Raw genomic sequence first — 20,710 nt, 5'->3', positions numbered from 1 at the left:
TGTTTTTTCTAGGACTTAATCATCTGGCACCTTTCTGGACCCTGAAACCTAGAGGAAGATTTGAGAATCCACAATTGCTTTCGCAACTATGGAAATGGATGTCTCCTAGCATCTGTTTATATTCATCTGTTGTTAACATCATTTTCATGGCACAGAAGTATGCATTTTATGTCTTTGTCTCCTGACAGCTTTAGGCTTTCCTGTTCAAGTCCTTGCCTTTACTCTTCCCTCTTTCCAGGATGGGTCTGGTCTGCTGAACGATTTTGTACTTTCTCATTTGTTTTGATTGAACACTAACAGAAGTGACTTAATCAAAATGGGAATGGAATTTTGGTTGAAAAGCTTTTATGGAGAGAGATTTTGGCAGAGCAGTACATGTTAGCTTTTGAGAGTCATCTCTTAAGAGTTATGAACCTAAATGCATGAAACAATTTCATTCCATGAAAGTAGAATTATGGATGGTAATATTTTTCCATTGATAAATTTATCTTTCAGAACATGTCACAAATGGGCTACCTGCACCAACAGAATAAGATAGAAATGGGGACATTCAGCACCACAAAAGGGCTGACAATACTACCAAGGCAGGTTTTGCAACAGGAAAGAGTAAAGAGATAAAGGGAGACAGCAGTCATGAAGATGAGGAGAGAAAGTGTGTCAGTGAGTGTGTGTGTGAGGGGGGGAGGGGCAGGCAGCGGGAAAAGGGAGGGGAGAGGAGAGGATACATTAACACTGGGTATGGCTAGACAATATTGTTCCGAACCAATCAGATGTTTGGCAGTACTGAACCTGGCAGTTGGGGTCAGTGGACCTAACGTGCACAACTCATTCTTGTTGAGTTTCCTGAGTAACCACTGCAACTATGGTACGTATAGAATTAAGGTAAAAAAATTCAGAGAAACAAGATCATTTCTACAAGTTAAACACTGTTAAAGGGGATCTATGAACACCAAACGAGTTTCTGAAACTTTTCCTCAGAAAGTCCCATGATGATTAGGTTTGTGCTGTACCAGGGTTGAACTCAGGGTCTTGCTTGGCTTTTTTGCTCAAGGCTGGCACTCTACCACTTGTGTTGCAACTCCACTGATAAGAAGTGATGCCAACGGTCTGCTTTTGTTAGACAAAACATCAGACAGTACTTGAGGAGCTTTGTGTGTACCAATGATATTATGAGTACTGTAATACAATAATTGGGTTACCATTGCATAGTAAATGCCTCTGATGCCAATGATTATTAGACTTCAAATGGAGGTCAACTACAAATTTTAATTTGACAAATTATATGACATTTTAAATATTTACCCTTCTAGAAAGTCCAAGAAACAATTAAAAAAATTTAATATATATGATAAAATTGGTATTGGAAAAATGGAGCACGTATCTGCTTACCTTAAATGCCATGAACTTGTGATATGGTTTAGGAGCCCAAGCATATATCTCCACAGCATTCTTTAAGGCAATCACCAAAAATTTGATCCTTTCGTATTTAACTGTAACAAAAAAGAATGTAAAAGTATTCAATTTATTGAATTGTTTTTGTGTTCAGGAATGTCTGTGCCATAAGATGTAGTTACATATCCATATATCTCCATTGCAGAGGACGATGTTCCTGATGCAGGATTGTCTCCACAGACAGATTTCATTTTCTTTAATGTACTTGGTTGGCAGGGTACTTGGGGTTTCAGCTTTATATTGAAGGATTTTTTCTTCATCTAAAGATGTAACTACTTATTAGCATCTTTACTAAATTTAGATAGGATAATTCACTATGATAGGAATCTGCACATTTCCTTAATATCAATTTATTTACATTATTCTACCTGACTTTTATGTTTACTTGAATGCAAATAATGGAGAGCTAGTAGGCCAGGGTAGTTGAAAAATTAGCAAAGGAAGAGGTAGAGTAATAAAGGGTACCATCTGCTTATTAGTCACATTAAATTTTTTTTTTTACTTTTTTGTTATTATGAAGGTGATGTACAGAGTTATAGTTACATAAATAAGATAATGGGTACATTTCTTTATGGACAATGTCACCCCTTCCCTTGCCCTCTCCAAGTTATTATTCAGATTTTGAATTCTAGTTATTAAGTAACTTAATTGCTTGTTTATGAACAAGTTAATAAAAGATGAATGTTAGGAGCACTGCATTTGGCTAATTGCCTAGTTCTAAGGCATATACTTTGACTGATACTGTTATTCTTTAGGAAAATGGAATATTTAGCATTTTAAAGATGGATAGAAACTTGGTATTATGATTAAATATTGCATTATGTAAAGTAGTACTCATAAGTTCTCACTGAAAAAATATATTTTATTGTTTGGCCTTTTAAAAATGTTATTCAATTCTTTATTATATTCTGTAATTTTTATTTGAATTGTACAATATGATAGGCAATGGACAATCTGACTAAAACTATACCAGTATTTACAACAGATAATTCAGTATGGCAATGATTTTTAACATATTTTTGCAAGAAATCTGTTTTAGGAACTATTTTATTTTATATTTTTCATGCATTTTAAAAATAGTTATTATAGGGCTGGGGATATGGCCTAGTGGCAAGAGTGTTTGCCTTGTATACATGAGGCCCTGGGTTCGATTCCCCAGCACCACATATACAGAAAACGGCAGAAGTGGCGCTGTGGCTCAAGTGGCAGAGTGCTAGCCTTTAGCAAAAAGAAGCCAGGGACAGTGCTCAGGCCCTGAGTTCAAGGCCCAGGACTGGCCAAAAAAACAACAACACAAAAAAATAGTTATTATAAGACAGATGAACACATGACAAAAAGAAAACAAAAACAACAACAAAGAAAAAAAAACTTCTGGCTTCCATTTCTTGGAGTTCATTTCAATAAATATATGCTCAGATGCAGATATGTATGATGCATTTGTTTATTCTATATTGTTGTCTTAAGTGTCTCTGTTACCACAAAGATCAATATTTACTGTGATATCCTTGGGAAGTTACAGCATCCTTTAAATGTCTTCTTGATCTTTCACTACTAAATGTAGAATCTAATTACTAGAAAATCTACAATCCACAAAGGATACATATGCTTGTCATTTTCTTCATAATATTTGTATAACCTCACCTGAGACCAAGGAAAAGATCCACAGTCAAAGCTTAAAGCACCATGAATATAAAAACTTAGGTAAGTGCATATAGCTTGGAGAAAAAAATATTCTAAATGACTTTTGGATATTCGGTCTATAGTTATTTTTTTGTGTGTGTGTGTGTGTGTATCTCAGTATCTACCTTATATCTGCCTCTACCTATCTATATTATATCTACCTCCTTATATTTTTGTGCCAGTACTAGGATTGAGCTCAGGGCCTGGGGTGCTATCTTTCAGCTTTTTTACTAGGATTGAGCTTAGGGCCTGGGGTGCTATCTTTCAGCTTTTTTTGGGCCACAGCCCCACTTCTGCCTTTTTGTTGGTTAGCTGGACTTTCTTGCCCAGGCAGGCTCAGATTTCAGCCTCCTGAGTAACTAGGATTATCATGTGTGTTTTTGAAATGTCATAAGAACTTGAGAGGGCTGGGAATATGGCCTAGTGGCAAGAGTGCTTGCCTCCCATACATGAAGCCCTGGGTTCAATTTCCCAGCACCATATATATAGAAAATGGGCAGAAGTGGCGCTGTGGCTCAAGTAGCAGAGTGCTAGCCTTGAGCAAAAAGAAGCCAGGGACAGTGCTCAGGCCCGGAGTCCAAGGCCCAGGACTGGCAAAAAAAAAAAAGAACTTGAGAATACTTTGGTAATCATGTGCTACAAGGAGATCTCAATGTTGACTAGAATTTTATGCCCCACTGCCCCAAGAAAAAAAGCAAAAGAGCTACTGCATGTGATTCTTTGGATACCTTGGGCAAAAATGTTTCTGAAAATTGACTTTATCTCAATTTTCTGATAGATAATTATTAGTTATTGCTCTGGCTACATTTTAGTTTGCATCTTCTGGTTATAGATCAGTCTTGTAAAGGCAATGAAAAGAGACAGCTGTCATATAGAATAGGTCAGAAATATTAGAAAAACCATGGAAGCTTTGCAAGGGAAAGTACTTTTGTAGCATCATGCTTTTGAAAAACAACTTTCTAAGCATAAATAACAAATAATGCTCAGAAATTTTATTTTCTGAAATGAGTTTTATTACTCTACAGTCATGTTAATTTAAGTATATGAAATTTGATCAATATAAATACTTAGGCTAAAATATTCCAGGTAATAATGGTAAAATACTTAGAGGCGGCTCTTACAAGTTTTGTCAGAGAACTATTTAGAAGCACCTTTAAAACTATTTCTGTTATAGTTAAATTATACCTTTTTCCTATGAAAGCAAGGCATATTCTCAAATAAAGAAGCCCATGGTCTCCACATATGCATATAAATCTGACTTTTACCTGCTGTGAGAATGGTGGGTGTATATTCAGTGCTTTGCCAAATTATCAGGTTGAAGGCAAGAAAAATTAGCATTCCAGAGTTGTAGCTAATTCTGATTCCAACAACACATAGTGGAGCAGAGATAGTAACTTATGCATCACTGGTTTGATATGAAAGGGCATTCCTCTGTGTGGTCTAGTTTGTTAGCAATACTGTGACTGTGTTTTTGTTTTTTTGCCAGTCCACTGTCCCTGGCTTTTTTTTTCTCAAGGCTACACTCTATCACTTGAGCCACAGTGCCACTTCTGGCCTTTTCTGTACATGTGGTGCTGAGGAATCGAATCCAGGGCTTCATGTATATGAGGCAATCACTCTATCACTAGGCCATATTCCCAGCCCAATACTTTGTCCTCTGAACATCTTTAAAAAATACGGTTTCATTGTTATCTATGTGTTTGTCACTGTGCTTGGGAACTGGGCAGCAAATGTTTATTTTTTCAGCTGGGGGCTGGTAGCTCATGCCTGTAATCCTAGCTACTCAGGAGCCTGAAATCCAGAGGATCAAGATTTGAACCAGCCTAGGCAGAAAAGTCCATCTCTGAAATAACAAGCAAAAAGCTGGGCTAGAAGTGTGGCTTAAGTGCTGGAGCACCAGCCAAGCAAGTAAGCCTAGTAAACTTGAGGTCCTGAGTTCAAACCCTGGTACTGCACATGCCCCCACCCCATTTTTTCTCTAAAATGCATATCAGTAAGCTTTTTCTGAGAATAATTCTTAAATGATGTGTTGCTATCCATTGGCAGGGGGCATATTCCTTTTTTTCTTTTAAGAAAAGATCCTTTTATGATAACATGAATAAATATAGGGGGCATATTCTTTCAGACACTTGAATCTTATCAATTGTCCAGCTGTGGTAAGGTCACTTGGAATAAATTTAGAGGGAAGAGATGCAAAGACTGTTGCACAATAGTCTTCTCTTTAGTTGGCAGATGACATGCTCAGTTCTTGTCAAGATAGGCCAAGATAAATGACTGGATTCTTGCTTTTGGAACACACTTTAGTGCATCATGTTCTGTCTATTGGTCACATTTTAGCCTCTGTCATGTAATACATATGACTAGGTCAACCTCACTGGCTGCCATGATTTCACATGTGCCCATGCTGTACTGAACCTTATCACAGTACCTTTGGAAAGTAGTGCTCTGAAGCTCCTTTGTGAATCCTTTATTACCATTTTTATATGAACTAACGAATCTTACCCAGGAAACATTTTGAAAACTTCCAGACGTTTTCTTAGCTCTGAAGTGATTGTTTTATGGGTATATTATTGAATCATCATTAAGAGTTCTATTAAACATTATTAACATATTCTATTATTAAACATTATTTAATAGTTCTATAAGGCTTATCAACAACAAACTCCCATGTCAGTCTTAGCTCATCCTCCTTACAAGCAACCATGAGCAACTCTTTGAACTACTTTTCTTTCCAGGTTTCTAAATAATATGCAGATTCTATGATTTTCTTTCAGTTGTAGACATTATCTATTAAAACTATTGTTATCTATTACTCCACAGTATGGAAATTACTTATAATGTCTCCTTTTCCCTTTAGTTTTTTCTCTCTGATACATACAACTTTCTCCTTCATTCTTCCAACATAGTTACATGTTAAATTTTTGGTTAAAGCAATGTGAAACATTCAAATTATTCCTGTTCATAGCTGTTCACACAGTCTATACCATAATTATGTTACTTTCTTGTTTAATCTCATTTCTTTCTCCTATTTCCTTACTTTGCACGTAAGGATCTCTAAATATACAGAACCTTTGTGCCAGAAAGTGTCCTTCTGACATGGTCAAACAAAATAGGTAATCTCTTCACACCATTTTATTTTTCATAGAGGCACCCCTCAAACTCTGCATTGTCCTGTTCTGCTAGGACCAACTTCTCTATAGGTTTGTAGCAGAATCCCACATTCCTGTCACCATTATTTGGGGGTATTTTCTTCATCATTTTCCAGTACTGTTATGTTCTTGCTGTCTGTTTTAGTGAATGTATTTTCCAGGAGTTCTCTGGTAGATGGTGCCCAAAGTATAAAAAATTTAAGACCCTGAAGGCCCAAATATGTCCTCATTCAAAACTGCTTTATGAGTTGATGGTTTAATGGTTAATTTTGTTTTAATTGGACTAGAGTGTCTAAATACGTGTTCAAACCTTATTTAGATGTGTCTGTGATGGTGCTTCTGGGTGAGAGTAGCTTTCAAATCAGTAGACTGGGTAAAATAGTCTGGTATGTGTAGGCTTTACCTGACCAAATGAAAAAAATAGGCCAAAGAGGCTGAGTTTTCTCAGCCTGTTTTGCCTGAAGCATTAAGATTTTTCTGGCTTTGAATCATCACCACTTCTTGGATCTTTAGCCTTTTTTTTTTTTTTTTTTGCCAGTCCTGGGGCTTGGACTCAGGGCCTGAGCATTGTCCCAGGCTTCTTTTTGCTCAAGGCTAGCACTCTGCCACTTGAGCCACAGCACCACTTCTGTATATGTGGTGCGGGGGAATTGAACCCAGGGCTTCATGTGTATGAGGCGAGCACTCTTGCCACTAGGCCATATCCCCAGCCCTGGATCTTTAGCCTTCTGACTTTCTGACTGAACTACACCATCAGTTTTCCAGGTTCCCAGTCCTTTGGACTTGCACTAGAATTATACCATTGACTTTCCTGAAAAATGTGTCTGCTTTTCTGGCTGTAGATCTTAGTCATTCTCAGTCATTATAACTGAGTCAATTCCTTGTAATCACTCAATCAATCTTACTCTCTCCATAGACAGACACATAGACACATGCACAAACGTTCACCAACAGAAGTTGGTTCTGTTTTTTCTGGGGAACTATAACTATTACTTTATGGGTTATAAAATACAAGTTGGAAATAATTTTGTCTTTGGAATTTTGAAGGTCTTGCTTGTGGTCTATTTTCTAAGCCTCTAGTGTGACAATTAAAGAGTCCCAGGCTCCTCTGATTCTGAGTCTATTGTCTGTAAACTACTTATAATCTGGAATATTTAGAACCTTCTTATTTTCTAGGTCATTATTATGTCTATGTCTTCTTGTGTCTTTTGTCACTATGTCTTTTGTCACTAGACTCTGTCAGAGAATTGTTTAACCTGGGATTTCACTGCCTTACGTATGAAACTGTAACCCCTCTGTATATCACTTTGACAATAAATAAATTAAAATTAAAAAATCTTACATAATGGATAGGATTTAGATTTGTAAGAATCTGGAATACACACTCAAAATAACCTCCAGCCTGAATTAGTAAAGAGTCTTGAATTGTGTGACAAAACGTGAGTTCATGTTTTGACTTTGTCTTTCACAACAATAGTTATAAGTTTTAAGAATCTTGGCTTTCTTCAGGTGACTATTATTATGACCCAATGAGAGCATAGCTGTGAGAAATAAAGCTCTAGATAAATGCTAGAATCTAATGCTACATAAAATTCCTGTAACTCTCCTTGAAAAAAGTGATGACATAAGTCTAAAGAACTCCAGGGGCTGGAGTGTACCATTGCCAGTATTGAGCACTAATTTTTAGTTTTTAACATTATGATAAGTGTAAATTGTATTTACTTGTATCAATTTGTGCATTTTACATGAAGAAATATTAAAAAAAATCTTCTGATACTTTATCCTTCGTGTGTGTTTGTACTAGGGCTTGAACTTGGAGCCTGGGTGCTGTCCCTTAGCATTTTTGCTCAGGGCCAGCACTCTACCACTTGAACCACAGTTCCACTTTCAGCATTTTGTGGTTAATTGGAGGTAAGCATCTCATAGATTTCCTGCACAGGTTGGTTTCAAACAGTGATCCTCAGATCTCCACCTCCTTAGTAGCTAGGATTACAGGTGTGAGCCACCAGGGCCAGGCTTTTAAAGGTACAGCACAGGCTGATCTTGAACTTGTGGTCCTCTGGCCTTTTCCTCCTTGTTGATTACTGGCCTGTGCCAGTATGGCTGCCAGATTTTTATTTTTCTTCCTTCAAGAGCTATTACATTGAACTACTTGGAGTAACCCTTTCTTTCTTAATCTTCAGTTACTCACTATTCTTGTTTAATTTTGTAGACATTTCTTTTTTTTTCCAGTCTCTTTCCTTCTTCTCCATTTGTCTCTCTTTGTCTTATCTCTATGATCTTATAAGTATGGGATCTGCCAGTACTTGAGCTTGAACTCAGACCATGCTGAGCTTTTTTTCACTTAAGGCACACACACCTCCGCTTCCTGAATAGTCTTTGAACTTCATCAGTCTGAATTATTTTGGGAATAATTCAAATATACCTAAGATTCTAGCAATATCTTAAACTGTTTACACATCAGCATTAGTTAGAAAAACAAAACCAGAATGAAACTTAATTTGCAGTCCTATGTCTTGAGACTTACCAACTTTGTAATGTATACAGCCTTCCAAGTCCCCAACAGTGATCCAGCCTTGTTTCTTTTCCACTTCGGGGTCATTGTGCAGTATTCTATTTCTTAGCCATGAAAGATAGTAGACACGTAGCTTATTTTTCTTTCCTGTTGAAACACATAAGAGATTTAACTCCAACTTCCTGTGTTATGTTTTTCCCATCTCTTTTCGCATCTTTATTTTACTTTATATTTTATTTACCTTTGTGTGTATGTGAGAGCAATATAACCAGTGTCCTAGCACTTTATCCAAGAGTTTTGTCTACCAAGTCTTGTGTTTAAAATAACTTATAGTGTTTTGGTCAAATTAGAGAACTACAACATCTTCAGCACTACAATATCTTTAGCTTCTAATGGCTTCTTAAATGAGCAAGCTGCTATTATCTTCTCTATCCAGTGTCTGCTGAACTCAGTGAGATTGAACTCTACCACAGTTTCAGAATATTCTACCCTTCATAAGATTATGAAGAAGTGTTGACAGTGGGGATAGGAGCATATTCTTGTGTATCAGTCTTTTTCTCACTCTAACTGGCAGCAGATGGCTATACTGAACCCTCCCCATTTGCTCTGTTACTTTAAAGATGACAAGTATGGATAGTTTAAATTTTTTCAACTAAAATAAATTTTAAGAGGAAGAAGTATAATGAAGGCATTTATGGATTCAGAACATGATACTGGACAAATTTGTGATGCTGAGGTCACTGAAAAGACTATACAATAAAAACAGGAAAGGAAAAAAGAAGATGTAGATTTGGAAAAGAAGCTTAAAAATTCCCTTTGTTTAAGTGATCTGGAATAAAGAATTCATAAAATGATAAAAGACATCTAGACAGTATGGAAGAGTATTCAAGGAGAAAAATGTAGTATACTGCATTACATTGTCTGAGTTCCAGAGAATAAAACAGACATCCATGCATGTGTGATTAATTTCTTGGTCCTTTGAAATCTCTTTGGCTTTAAAGGTGTTTTAAATTTTACAGATGTGGTGATACCTTCTTGAAGAAGGGAACTACTCAAAGCATTGCATAGTGGTGTAACAGAAGGGTTCATTCAGAACTTAAAACTATCGGAATAATGGTGCGCCATTATTCATTTTTGAAGCCTAGAGCATGTTGTGATGCTCATGATAGCTAGAAGGAACAGCAGAGTCATTGCTTTCTCCTTTATATACTGGTTTGGATCCAAGGGCAATTCAAGGATCTTTTGCTTCTATTTTCAATTTCTCTTTTCCACATCTGTGCCATGAGATAAGAGGAAAACAGACTCTTAAGAATTAGGATGTGTCAGTAACTGTATAATGAAGTCTGAACACAAATTTTCTGGTAGCATTTCCACTTTGGGTAGATGACTGGCAGATTTGTATTTTCAATTTTTATTTGGTAGTATAGTAATCAAGAAAGTAATTAGACAGAACAAAAGATCCCACAGAATTAAACTCAAATCACAATGCAAGAAGTTACTTACTTAACCTTTACATGGGGATGATAATATTCATTCAATGGAAAGGTACAATAAAGAGGGAATTATAGTGGCATATGAAGACATTTTCTTAAAATAGAAGCAGAGCTGGAAAGTTAAACTTCCTTCAAGGTTTATCCCAGAAGCCTCATGTTGCCTGTGTAGTTAAGGCTGCATAAAGAGCCATGTTATAAACATAGCTGATACCTAAGCCCACCCTCACAGATTCCAAATATGTATGATCAAAATTAGCCACACTGCTGTAAATTTACTTTTGGCCAGGAACAACAGAGCTTATGTTTCTTCAGAAACAATATGATCCTTCCTACCTCTGAATACCTGAAGAACTAGGTCAATGTAGTAGCATACCTGATATGGTCACAAGAACATTTAGTCCTTCAAGCACATCCATCTGCTGAAATCGTCTCCGGTTGATCAGGTTATAGACTTTGCCTTGCCCACTTCGGTCCAAAAGCATTAGGCCATTTTCAGTTCCCACCAGAAGGTTTACACCTGCAAGTTTAGGGTTTACAGTGAGGTTAAGGTGGACAGTTTGCAGTCTTTTAACTCTTTAACCTTTTGTATTTGGGCCCCCACAACCCCTAGTAAACTTGTTTCTTGTAAATTCAAACTAATGGGCAATTGGTACTATAGTAGGGACTGTAGAAGTAGAAACTCTGACACAGTAATTAGATCACTGTCACCCTAATAGAATTATTTTTCTTTTATGAAGTGTTAGCAGCCATTTACTACCTAGCCCAGTCCTTGCCAAGAGAGCCTTAGGCAGAGCTGTGAAGTTAACACAATTTGCCTTTATTACCTTTCTGAAACCTTTCCTTCCCTTTATTCCTTTCCATCCCTTCCTTTCCTTCCAGCCCACCTGTCATACAGTAATCTTATGAAAAGGAGTTGTTTGGACAGCTACAATCTACCCATTGCAATGTACACACATCAGTAGATGAACAAACATGTAACTCTCAAGCCTCTCTTACTTGTACTTTATCTTCTGAAAACATGACATGTTTGCTCTTTTGTCCATAAGCTCACCTTTTCAATATTAACTGTGGTATTTTGTTTTCTGTCCCTTCTCCCTAAGAGCCATCACATCTCATGAAATTGTCTTCAGGCTCTATAATCTTCCCCTCTGACATTTCATATACTTTTATTCTTTACAATTCTGGTGCACCAATGCAAGCCCTAATATTTTTAGATGGCTACAGATAGGCTACCTCAGATCTTCCCATAATGTTACCAGTAATACAGTCCTGGGACTCTAATAGAATATCATCAACCTATACTGAGTCTAAGGTCAACTAAATCCTGCAGATCTTGAATGATGTCTTGAACTAAAAGGGATTCCTCATTATTTGTTGTTTTTTTTCCCAAGTTTTTTTTCTTTTCTTGTTTATTGCTGATGGTATGGCTTTAGGCAAATCACTAAAATATGGCAGGCTGGTTCTGTAACTGTGAAACAAAGGTAAGTGCCATTATTTCTCTTGTAGGATATGGTAAGGATCAGAGACAGAATGTGAGTGCTAGACACATAGTGGGAATGTATTAAGTGGTGTCTAGCTTTTGTGTTGACTTTAGCTTATCACTGTCCATGTTGACCTTGGAATTAGGATATAAGTGTTTCTGAGGTTAAGCAGTCCAAGTAAGGTCTCTAACATTGAGATACACGTAATTTTCCTGTTCCAGAGTTAATTAATGAGTGAAAAAAAAACACTAACATACCCCACAAAGCTGCACAAAGTATTTCTGAGTTGAATCGTTTCTTGTATTTTCTGATTTCTGGTGTGTCGCTATGAGGCCGAATGTTGGTTGGGTTTACGTTTACCACTGAAATCTTTCTTGCTTCATTGAGTTTGGCCTGTTCTTGCCTAAGGAGTTCGCTAGTAAACAGAGCTTTGAGAAAAAGAATCAGAGAAGTCAATGGCATCCTAAAAGATAACTAAGGGTGACAAGGAAAAGGGTCATTTAAACAGTATGATTTCTTTTTTGTTTAGTATGTATTAAGGTGTATTAATGTAAGGGTGTAGACACTCTACAGCTGTACTTAATATGCCTTTTTAGTAGGATAAAGTCATTGATAGCAGTAGTATTTTATTCATTAGCAAAACAGTTCCATACTTGGATGGTTTAGAAAATTAATATTGATCTCATGAGGTCAAATTGGGTAATTTCTACCACCTGCAAATAGATGCAAGGAAGATTTCCTCTTTGAAATACTACATTATCAATTGAAAAGTTGGTCTAAGCTGATTTTAATGATTAGTGAATTGCAGAAGGCCAGAAAGCAAGACTATTCTAAATAAGCCAGACCTTTCTTTGTGTTGGAAACTACGCAGGTAGAGTTCAACACAACTTAACGCATTTCAGTGTCTATTACGTGCATAATAGCATTGTACCCAGAAATTGTTTTTGGGAAATATGTGGTAAGTTCGGAGATCGCTGAGGAACAGCTTTGCCTAGTGTCCCTGGATACTTCTGGGTTCCTACCAGAAGCAAAACAGAAAAGATGGCAAAGAGTAAGAAAAAGGGAGAAATTTGTTTTAGGAATCTCACAAAAATAATCATTAAGTCAGGACATACTCATTAACTGGTTTAACTATGAATTCATGATGAATTTCTTGATCAGGTCTTACCACAAAGGATAGCATTTGGGACTTCTAGCTTACCCGCAGCTGATGATTCCTCATCCTCTTCATCTTCATCAGTGGGCGATGTCTGGTATACTCTGGGGTCCACAAAGGGGGTGAAGGAGGCTTTGGTGCTGCTGCCCATGCCATACTAATCAATAAGCAAGATTAAGAAGAGACGATAAATGCTCCAGAAACAATTGATGCTAACAATACTTTGCTCAGGCTTTACAATGATTACAGACTCCTTGATCTATTCAGCTATTCATAGTCCAGCCCTCTAGTCAAAGCACATGCCTCTCTGCTCTTTTTCCTCGTATTGGTTACTTTCTAGCTTCAGTGTGTTGCTAGACCTTCATCAGTTATCAGACTGCAAGAGTTGCAGCAAGAAAATTACATTTTGAGCAGCAAATAGCACCGTACGATCTATCTGTAAAGCCTTTGAGGTGGCAGAATTTATCTCTACATTTAAGCAAAAGCAATCTCATATTGATCAAATGGTCCTAAGAAAAGAGAAAGCTAACTATGCAGGCCTTCAGAATTGTACTGTATTCCAGTTAACTGAGGGACACTCTCTTGAAAGGATGGCCTTTTGGCCTTTCTGCTCTCACCTGTGATATGGACTGGGTGGGATTGGCTCCAAAAGCTGTAAAATATTTAATTCAGGAGGAGTTCACCCAGGAATTGATTTTACTTTCCATAATGGAAAGTATCCTTAAAAGGGTGCTTGTATTTACATGCTTTACTTGGGGACTTTATGAAGATACTGGGTGTGAGGGCAATATATCTACAGAGTTTACTTAAAAAATAAATCTTAATATCCTAATGTATAGCACCAAGAGGACATGAAGCCAGAACTAGACTCAGGAATAACAAACTCATTAACAAGGCTTTATTTATATAAGATGTTCCATATTTAAATTTTGCCAAAGAGTTTCATTTTGTTGTCTTTATTCCTTTTGCTCCACTTACTCTTTTAACATCCCAAACACACCTAGAGCCAACATAATAAGTGCCCTTGGGGAAGATAAATTGCTTTAAGAGTTTTAAATTTTATTATAAATTTTTAGCACAAAAGTGGAGGGAGACAACATTCTAACACCCCTAAACATATAAGGAAAACCCCACAAAGATCCAATCTGATTTAGTTTAAGATTTTCTCTCCCGCCTTTGAGATAAAAAATCTCATCTTCTTCTGATAAGAGTGTCGCTCCCAAAGACAGCACTTCATATGTATTCTCTCATTTGATTTTTAGAAGTCTATGAGGAAGGTGGAACTGATACTTATATTCCCACTTACAGCTGGGGCAGCAGCAGAATTTGAACCAGGGCTCCATCTGGGACAGAAGGCGGTGTTGGGGCTGGAAATATGGCCTAGTGGTAGAGTGCTTGCCTCGCATACATGAAAGCCCTGGGTTTGATTCCTCAGCATACTGGACTGTACTTTCTAATAGGTCCCTATGTTCCTTTTTTGGGAGGTATCCAAAGCTCATCTATTCTATAACTGTAGAGTCCAAATGGTACCATGAAAATTCATTATGTAAGCAATATAAAAATAGTGCACATGCTTTATAGAAACATGTAGGGCCTAATGTGTGATTCATGGGACCAATTGTGAAACACATATCATCTAGTCAATGAAATCTATGAGCTTTGCCTAACTGATTATGTTCATTCAGCTTCTTTCCTGGGACCATTTTAATGCAATTTGGAGCAAGAACCTGTTTTGATTGTGAATATGAATCTCAAGTGGTTGGTCTTGAAATCTTAACAAACTACAGTATCTATCACTGGACTATGACACAGGAAACCCAACTTCTGGTCCAGGCTCTATCACAAAACAGTTTCAGTTTTAGCCAAGTTACTTAACCTGTCTGAGCTTCAGGACTCACATTGGCCCAGATGCTATCTGAGAACTTTTGATTTTTCTATTTGAGTATTTTCTGAGAACTTTTCATAGCCCTGTATGTATGATTTTTTCTATTTAAGTATTTCCATCAGCAGCTGTACATGGAAAACCAACCAAACATGTTTCAGGAGTTGGGCGAAGCCTCCTCTTGGAGGGAGTAGGGTTTAGATACCCTGAAGGAAAGCAGAACTCTCCCAACTACAGCCCAGCACCTACCTCAGTCCCAGAGTCCATTTCTTGGGAATGGGTGGAAACACGCCCCAGGCCCTCTGTTGGTGTCCCAGCCGGGGAATGGCTCTGCTGTACTAGGTCTGGGAGGTTGATGTGGCCAGCAAAGCCATTGCTGTCACTGTGGCCAGAACGCTTCTTCTCTCCAGCTGTCTGAAGGACATAACACACAAAGACTTTGAGTGAAGGAGGAAAAGGCCAAAGAACAGCACTGTCCTTCACACAGTGTAAGTGCCAGGAACTCCAAGCTGACTCACTGGGAGTGTGGGAAGGTAGCAATGAAATTTCGATTTTACCTAAGAAATAAACACATTAAGCTTTTCTATTATGTAATAAATGGATTGGTCCTGATGCCCTATGTTCTTGAATGAGGAATACTCGGGAATCCCATTTGATGTGGGAGGTATCCCCCAAAGGAATATAAGGATGCAACAGGGGATAGGGCTGAGTACAGCCCATACTGGCATGGTTCTCTTTTGCAGTGGCAGTGTGTGTGTGTGTGTGTGTGTGTGTGTGTGTGTGTGTGTGTGTGTGTGTGTGTGTGTGTGTGTGTGTGTCTGTGTCTGTGTGTCCATGCACATCACCAATTAATTGGATTTATAGACCACATTGCAACCAGTTAATTGGACTTATACACTCCATTGCCAAGTTACAATGAAACTCAAAAATGGGCAATCAAAATGGATAATTTAAAATGCTACTGAAAAGAGCACTGGGATGAAATAACAGTAGTAATTTACAATTATATTCCAAGAAAATGCAGAAATGATGCCCAAGTCACAGGGCTCTTTGTCTTCCACAATGTCAAAACAATGATTAACTATTTATTAATCAGCTCTTCTAGAAGTACCAAAAAGTTTAAATGATCTAGAAGAGCACTGTCGTTAATGTTCGATGTCCCAATAAGTAACTATAATGCTTTGTGATGTAGGCAGTAAAGAAATGAGGTTATCACAACTAATAAAGCACTTGAAATATTGCTGACAGCCTGTCCCAGGGCTTGAACGCAGGGACTGGGCTCTGTCGCTGAGCTTTTTATGCTCAAGGCTAGCATTCTATCACTTGGGCCACAGCTCTACTTCTGGCTTTTTGGTGGTTAACTGGAGGTAAGAGTTTTATGAACCTTCCTGCCCAGGCTGGCTTTGAGCTGTGACCCTCAGATCTCAGCCTTCTGTTTTGCTAAGATTATAGGCACAAGCCACTGGTGTTTGGGTATTCTGTAATGTATATGCTCATACAGTAGGACTACACTGTATATGCTGTATATGTTTGCTCTAAAACCTTTGCTGATAGGGCTACACAACCTCGTATGTTTAGAAAGCACTGCTTCAGAAAGCAGCCTGCTCCCAAAGAAATAGGAAAAAATTAAAAGACAACTCTGGTCCTCATAGGGAAGTATCTACATTATAGGAGTGACTAGTCTTACATTTCTTTCTTGGCTCCCATCTAATTGTAACCTAGTGTACACTGACTAATCTTTCTCCATCTCCCCTTCCACTCACTTCCAGGCTCTTGTAACCACCATTCTACTCTTTTATGAGATGAAATTTCAGATTCCACATGTGAGTGTGATCATGAGGTACTTGTTTCTCTGTGTCTGACTTATTTTACCCTACAGAATGATCTCTAGTTCCATTCATGTTGCAGGTGGTAGGGTTTAATTCTCTTAGGTCTGCATATTATTCAAGTGTGTATATGTACCATGTTTTCTTTATCCACTCATCACATAATGTAAGCTGCTTCTATTTCGTGTATATTGTGAGTACTGTAGCTAAGAATTTACAAGTGTGGTATTAAGGTCATTTCTTTTGAACAGTGTTACCCTCTCTCTCATTTTCTCCCAATTCTCTACCCAGGAGTGGTATAGTTCACTTTCATCAATATCCAGTGAGATCCACTATTCTACTTTTTCTCTCAGGTTCTGTGCACCCCCTTCCCCAAAGATAAACACAGAAGACAGAATGATCAAAAACCTCAAACTAAAGTAAAATAAGTAAATAAAAATAAATTCTTTTGTACAATAAAACAACAACAACAACAACAACAACAAAACTCTTTGGTGGAGATGGGAAGGTGGGACTGGAAGAGAATGAGGGAACAAAAGACACTGTATGAAAGGAAATGTACTTGTTACCTGACTCATGCAATTGTAATCCCCCTGTATATTATCTCTATCATAACAATAAAGAAAAGTAATTTTTTTAAGTTTTAAAAAAAGAATGTACAAGTGAGCTGGGTGCTGATGGCCCATGCCTCTAATCCTCACATTTCTTAACATCCGCATCAGAGCTTGTCCCCTTATTGATAATGACTCCTGTTGGGCACACAACTGTAATTCTACCTCTTATGGTGTGAGATCATGGTTTGAAGTCATCTCAAGCAGGAAAGTCTGTGAAACTCAGCTGGAAGTGAAGCTGTGCCAAGTGGTTGTGTGCTATCCTTAAGCAAGAAAGCTCTGGGACAGGGCCCAGGCCCTAAGTTCAAGCCCCAGGACTGACACCAAAAAGCATAATAATCTCTTACCTGAGGTGAGGTGATTTTGATTTGCCTTTCCCTAGTGATTAATTTTGTTGAGCATTTCTTTCATATGCCTGATGTCTTCATTTGAGAAATATCTAAATTAGAACTGTTTTGTTCTCTTTTCTTTGGCATCCCTCTCCCTTTATTTGTCTCAGCATTTTTAAATTTTTCTACCAGTGTGAAACGTTGTGTTAAACAAGAACAGTTGGAAGTTAGGTAGACACTCACTATCCTCTTTGGGGCTGGCTGGTATACCCAAGGGTCTTGACCATCTCTTTGGCCTAGCTTCTTCCTTCCAGAGCCATCTTGGCCTTACAGTTATCTGTAAACAAAAGGAGAGAGGTTCCTCCTTTTCTTCCCTTCCTCTCTTCCTCTTTCCCTTCCTCTCCTCCTGCTTTCCTCCCTTCCTTCTTCTGTGTGTGTGTGTGTGTGAGAGAGAGAGACACAGACACAGACACAGACACAGACACACACACACACACACACACACACACACACACACTGCTGAAGTTCAGTTGATATTAAGAGGAAGCTTGATAATACCAATACTCCTCAAACTCTTCCGTGACATAGAAACAGAGGGAGAAATCCCAAACTCATTCTATGAAGCTAATATCATACCCATCCCCAAACCAGGCAAAGACCCAACAAAAACAAGAATTACAGACCAATATCACTAATGAACACAGATGCAAAGTTCCTCAACAAAATATTAGTTAACAAGATCCAGAAACTGATCAAGAAAATTATACATCATGATCAGGTAGGCTTCATCCCACAGACACAAGGCTGGTTCAACATCCGCAAATCAATAAACATAATTCAGCACATTAACAGAGCTAAGACCAAGAATCACATCATCATCTCAGTTGATGCCTCAAAAGCCTTCGACAAAATACAGCCCCGGAGAGAAAAGGAATAGAGGGAACATTCTTTAAAACAATAAAAGCCATACACAACAGACCAACTGCTAATATGTTAAATGGGGAGAAACTAAAACCATTTCCCCTAAAGTCAGGCTTCTATTCAACATAGTGCTGGAATCCCTAGCCGTAGCAATAAGGAAAGAGGAGGACATCAAAGGGATTCACATTGGTAAAGAAGAAATCAAACTATCCCTATTCACAGATGACATGATCTTATATCTGAAGGACTCAAAAAACTCAGTCCCCGAACTCCTAGAACTAATAAACCATTTTGGCAAAGTAGCAGGTTACAAAATCAACCCACAAAAATCAGCAGTTTTTCTATACACCAGCAATGTACAAGCAGAAAAGGAAATTATGGAAACAATACCATTTGCAATAGCTGAAAAAAGAATAAATTACCTAGGGATTAACCTAACCAAAGACATGAATGACCTATTTAGTGAGAACTATAAAAATCTAAACAGAGAAATCAAAGAGGACACCAGGAGATGGAAAGACCTCTCATGCTCATGGGTAGGCAGAATCAATATAGTGAAAATGGCCATGTTGCCCAAAATGTTATACAAATTCAATGCAATCCCCATCAAAATCTCAGCAACATTCTTCACTGAAATAGAGAAGAAAACAACCCATAAGTTCATATGGAACAACAAAAGACCTAGATTAGCCAAAGCAATTCTAGGCAAAAAAAGCAGCGCAGGAGGAATCATAATACCAGATTTTAAGCTCTATTGTAGAGCCATCACAACAAAAATAGCCTGGTACTGGCATAAAAACAGACCTGAAGACCAATGGAATAGGATAGAAGACCCAGAAATAAATCTGCATACTTAGTCAGCTGATATTTGACAAAAGAGCTAAAGACATACAATGGAAAAAACATAGCCTCTTCAACTACTGGTGCTGGGAAAACTGGGCAGCCACATGAAGAAAAGCCAAAGTGGACCCTAGCCTATCACCATGCACCAAGATAAACTCAAAACGGATTAAGGACCTCAACACCAGACCTGAAACCCTGAAACTACTGAAGGACAGAGTAGGAAAGACACTAGAACTTATAGGCACAGGTAGGAACTTCCTGAACAGAGTCCCGGGGCACAACAGGGGAGAGACACGACAAATGGGACTACTACAAAATAAAAAGTTTCTGCACAGCTAAAGACATAGCCACTAAACTAGAAAGACAGCCAACCATATGAGAAAGCATCTTCACCAGCACAGGAACAGACAAAAGCCTAATATCCATCATTTATAGAGAACTCAAGAAACTAACTCCCTCCAAAACCCAGTAAACCCATTAGGAAATGGGCAAAGGAGCTAAAGAGAGACTTCACAGGAGAAGAAATAAAAATGGCAAAGAAACATGTGAGGAAATGTTCAACATCCCTGGCAGTAAAGGAAATGCAAATAAAAACAACCCTGAGATACCACCTCACTCCAGTTAGAATGGCCTATACTCTGAACTTAGGCAACAATAAATGCTGGAGGGAATGTGGAGAAAGAGGAACCCTTCTCCACTGTTGGTGGGAGTGCAAATTAGTACAACCACTTTGGAGAATAGTATGGAGGTTCCTCAAAAAGCTCAGCATAGACATACCCTATGACCCAGCCATACCACTCCTAGGCATCTATCCTGAACAACAGGTCTCAGGATACCATAAGGACATTTGTACTTCCATGTTTATCGCTGCACAATTGACAATAGCCAAAATATGGAAACAACCCAGATGCCCCACTACAGATGAATGGATCCAAAAATGTGGTACCTGTACACAATGGAATACTACATAGCGATTAGAAATGATAAAATATGGTATTCGCAGGGAAATTGTCAGAGCTTGAACAAATAATGTTGAGCAAGACAAGCCTAGAACACAGAGAACAAAGGGGCATGGCCTCCTTGATATATGACTGTTGGGAGGGAGGAGGACAGTAGAGACCAGGTCTGCAAAACAACAAACTTTTTTTCAAATGGTATTTCCACAGGTTTGGGTCAGCAATTTTACATTATGTATCTAAAACCAAACAACTACTAAACATAAAAAGGTCTAGGATAGACCTATCAGTGGATCACAACAGCTCAACAGCTATGTACACATGATCATATAAGACGAGGATAAGCAAAAACAACTCCAAGAAAAGGACACAGGAAGATTCTATTGTTATCATTACGTTTAATGTTCTAGGTGAAA

General features: G+C 38.0%; 1 protein-coding gene across 7 annotated transcripts in view; it reads right to left on the bottom strand.

The window, feature by feature from the left end:
* Nucleotides 1-20,710, bottom strand: part of Tnik (TRAF2 and NCK interacting kinase) — a 371,845-nt gene that overhangs the window by 7,547 nt on the left and 343,588 nt on the right. For 4 of the 7 annotated variants that reach the window (XM_048347122.1, XM_048347124.1, XM_048347125.1 and 1 more), the window contains 6 exons: nt 15,058-15,222; nt 12,972-13,083; nt 12,028-12,198; nt 10,663-10,806; nt 8,809-8,943; nt 1,390-1,490 (listed from right to left, as the gene is read on the bottom strand). In XM_048347122.1, the coding sequence (XP_048203079.1) occupies nt 1,390-1,490; nt 8,809-8,943; nt 10,663-10,806; nt 12,028-12,198; nt 12,972-13,083; nt 15,058-15,222 (828 nt within the window). Of the gene's footprint in view, nt 1-1,389; nt 1,491-8,808; nt 8,944-10,662; nt 10,807-12,027; nt 12,199-12,701; nt 12,789-12,971; nt 13,084-15,057; nt 15,223-20,710 lie in introns of all 7 variants that reach the window. The other 3 variants (XM_048347119.1, XM_048347120.1, XM_048347123.1) reach the window with 1 other exon arrangement.

Source organism: Perognathus longimembris, chromosome 5, assembly GCF_023159225.1.
Source record: "Perognathus longimembris pacificus isolate PPM17 chromosome 5, ASM2315922v1, whole genome shotgun sequence".
NCBI classification, from domain to species: domain Eukaryota; kingdom Metazoa; phylum Chordata; class Mammalia; order Rodentia; family Heteromyidae; genus Perognathus; species Perognathus longimembris.
Note: the sequence above shows the minus strand (reverse complement) of the source record. Positions and strands in the feature narration are given on the sequence as shown.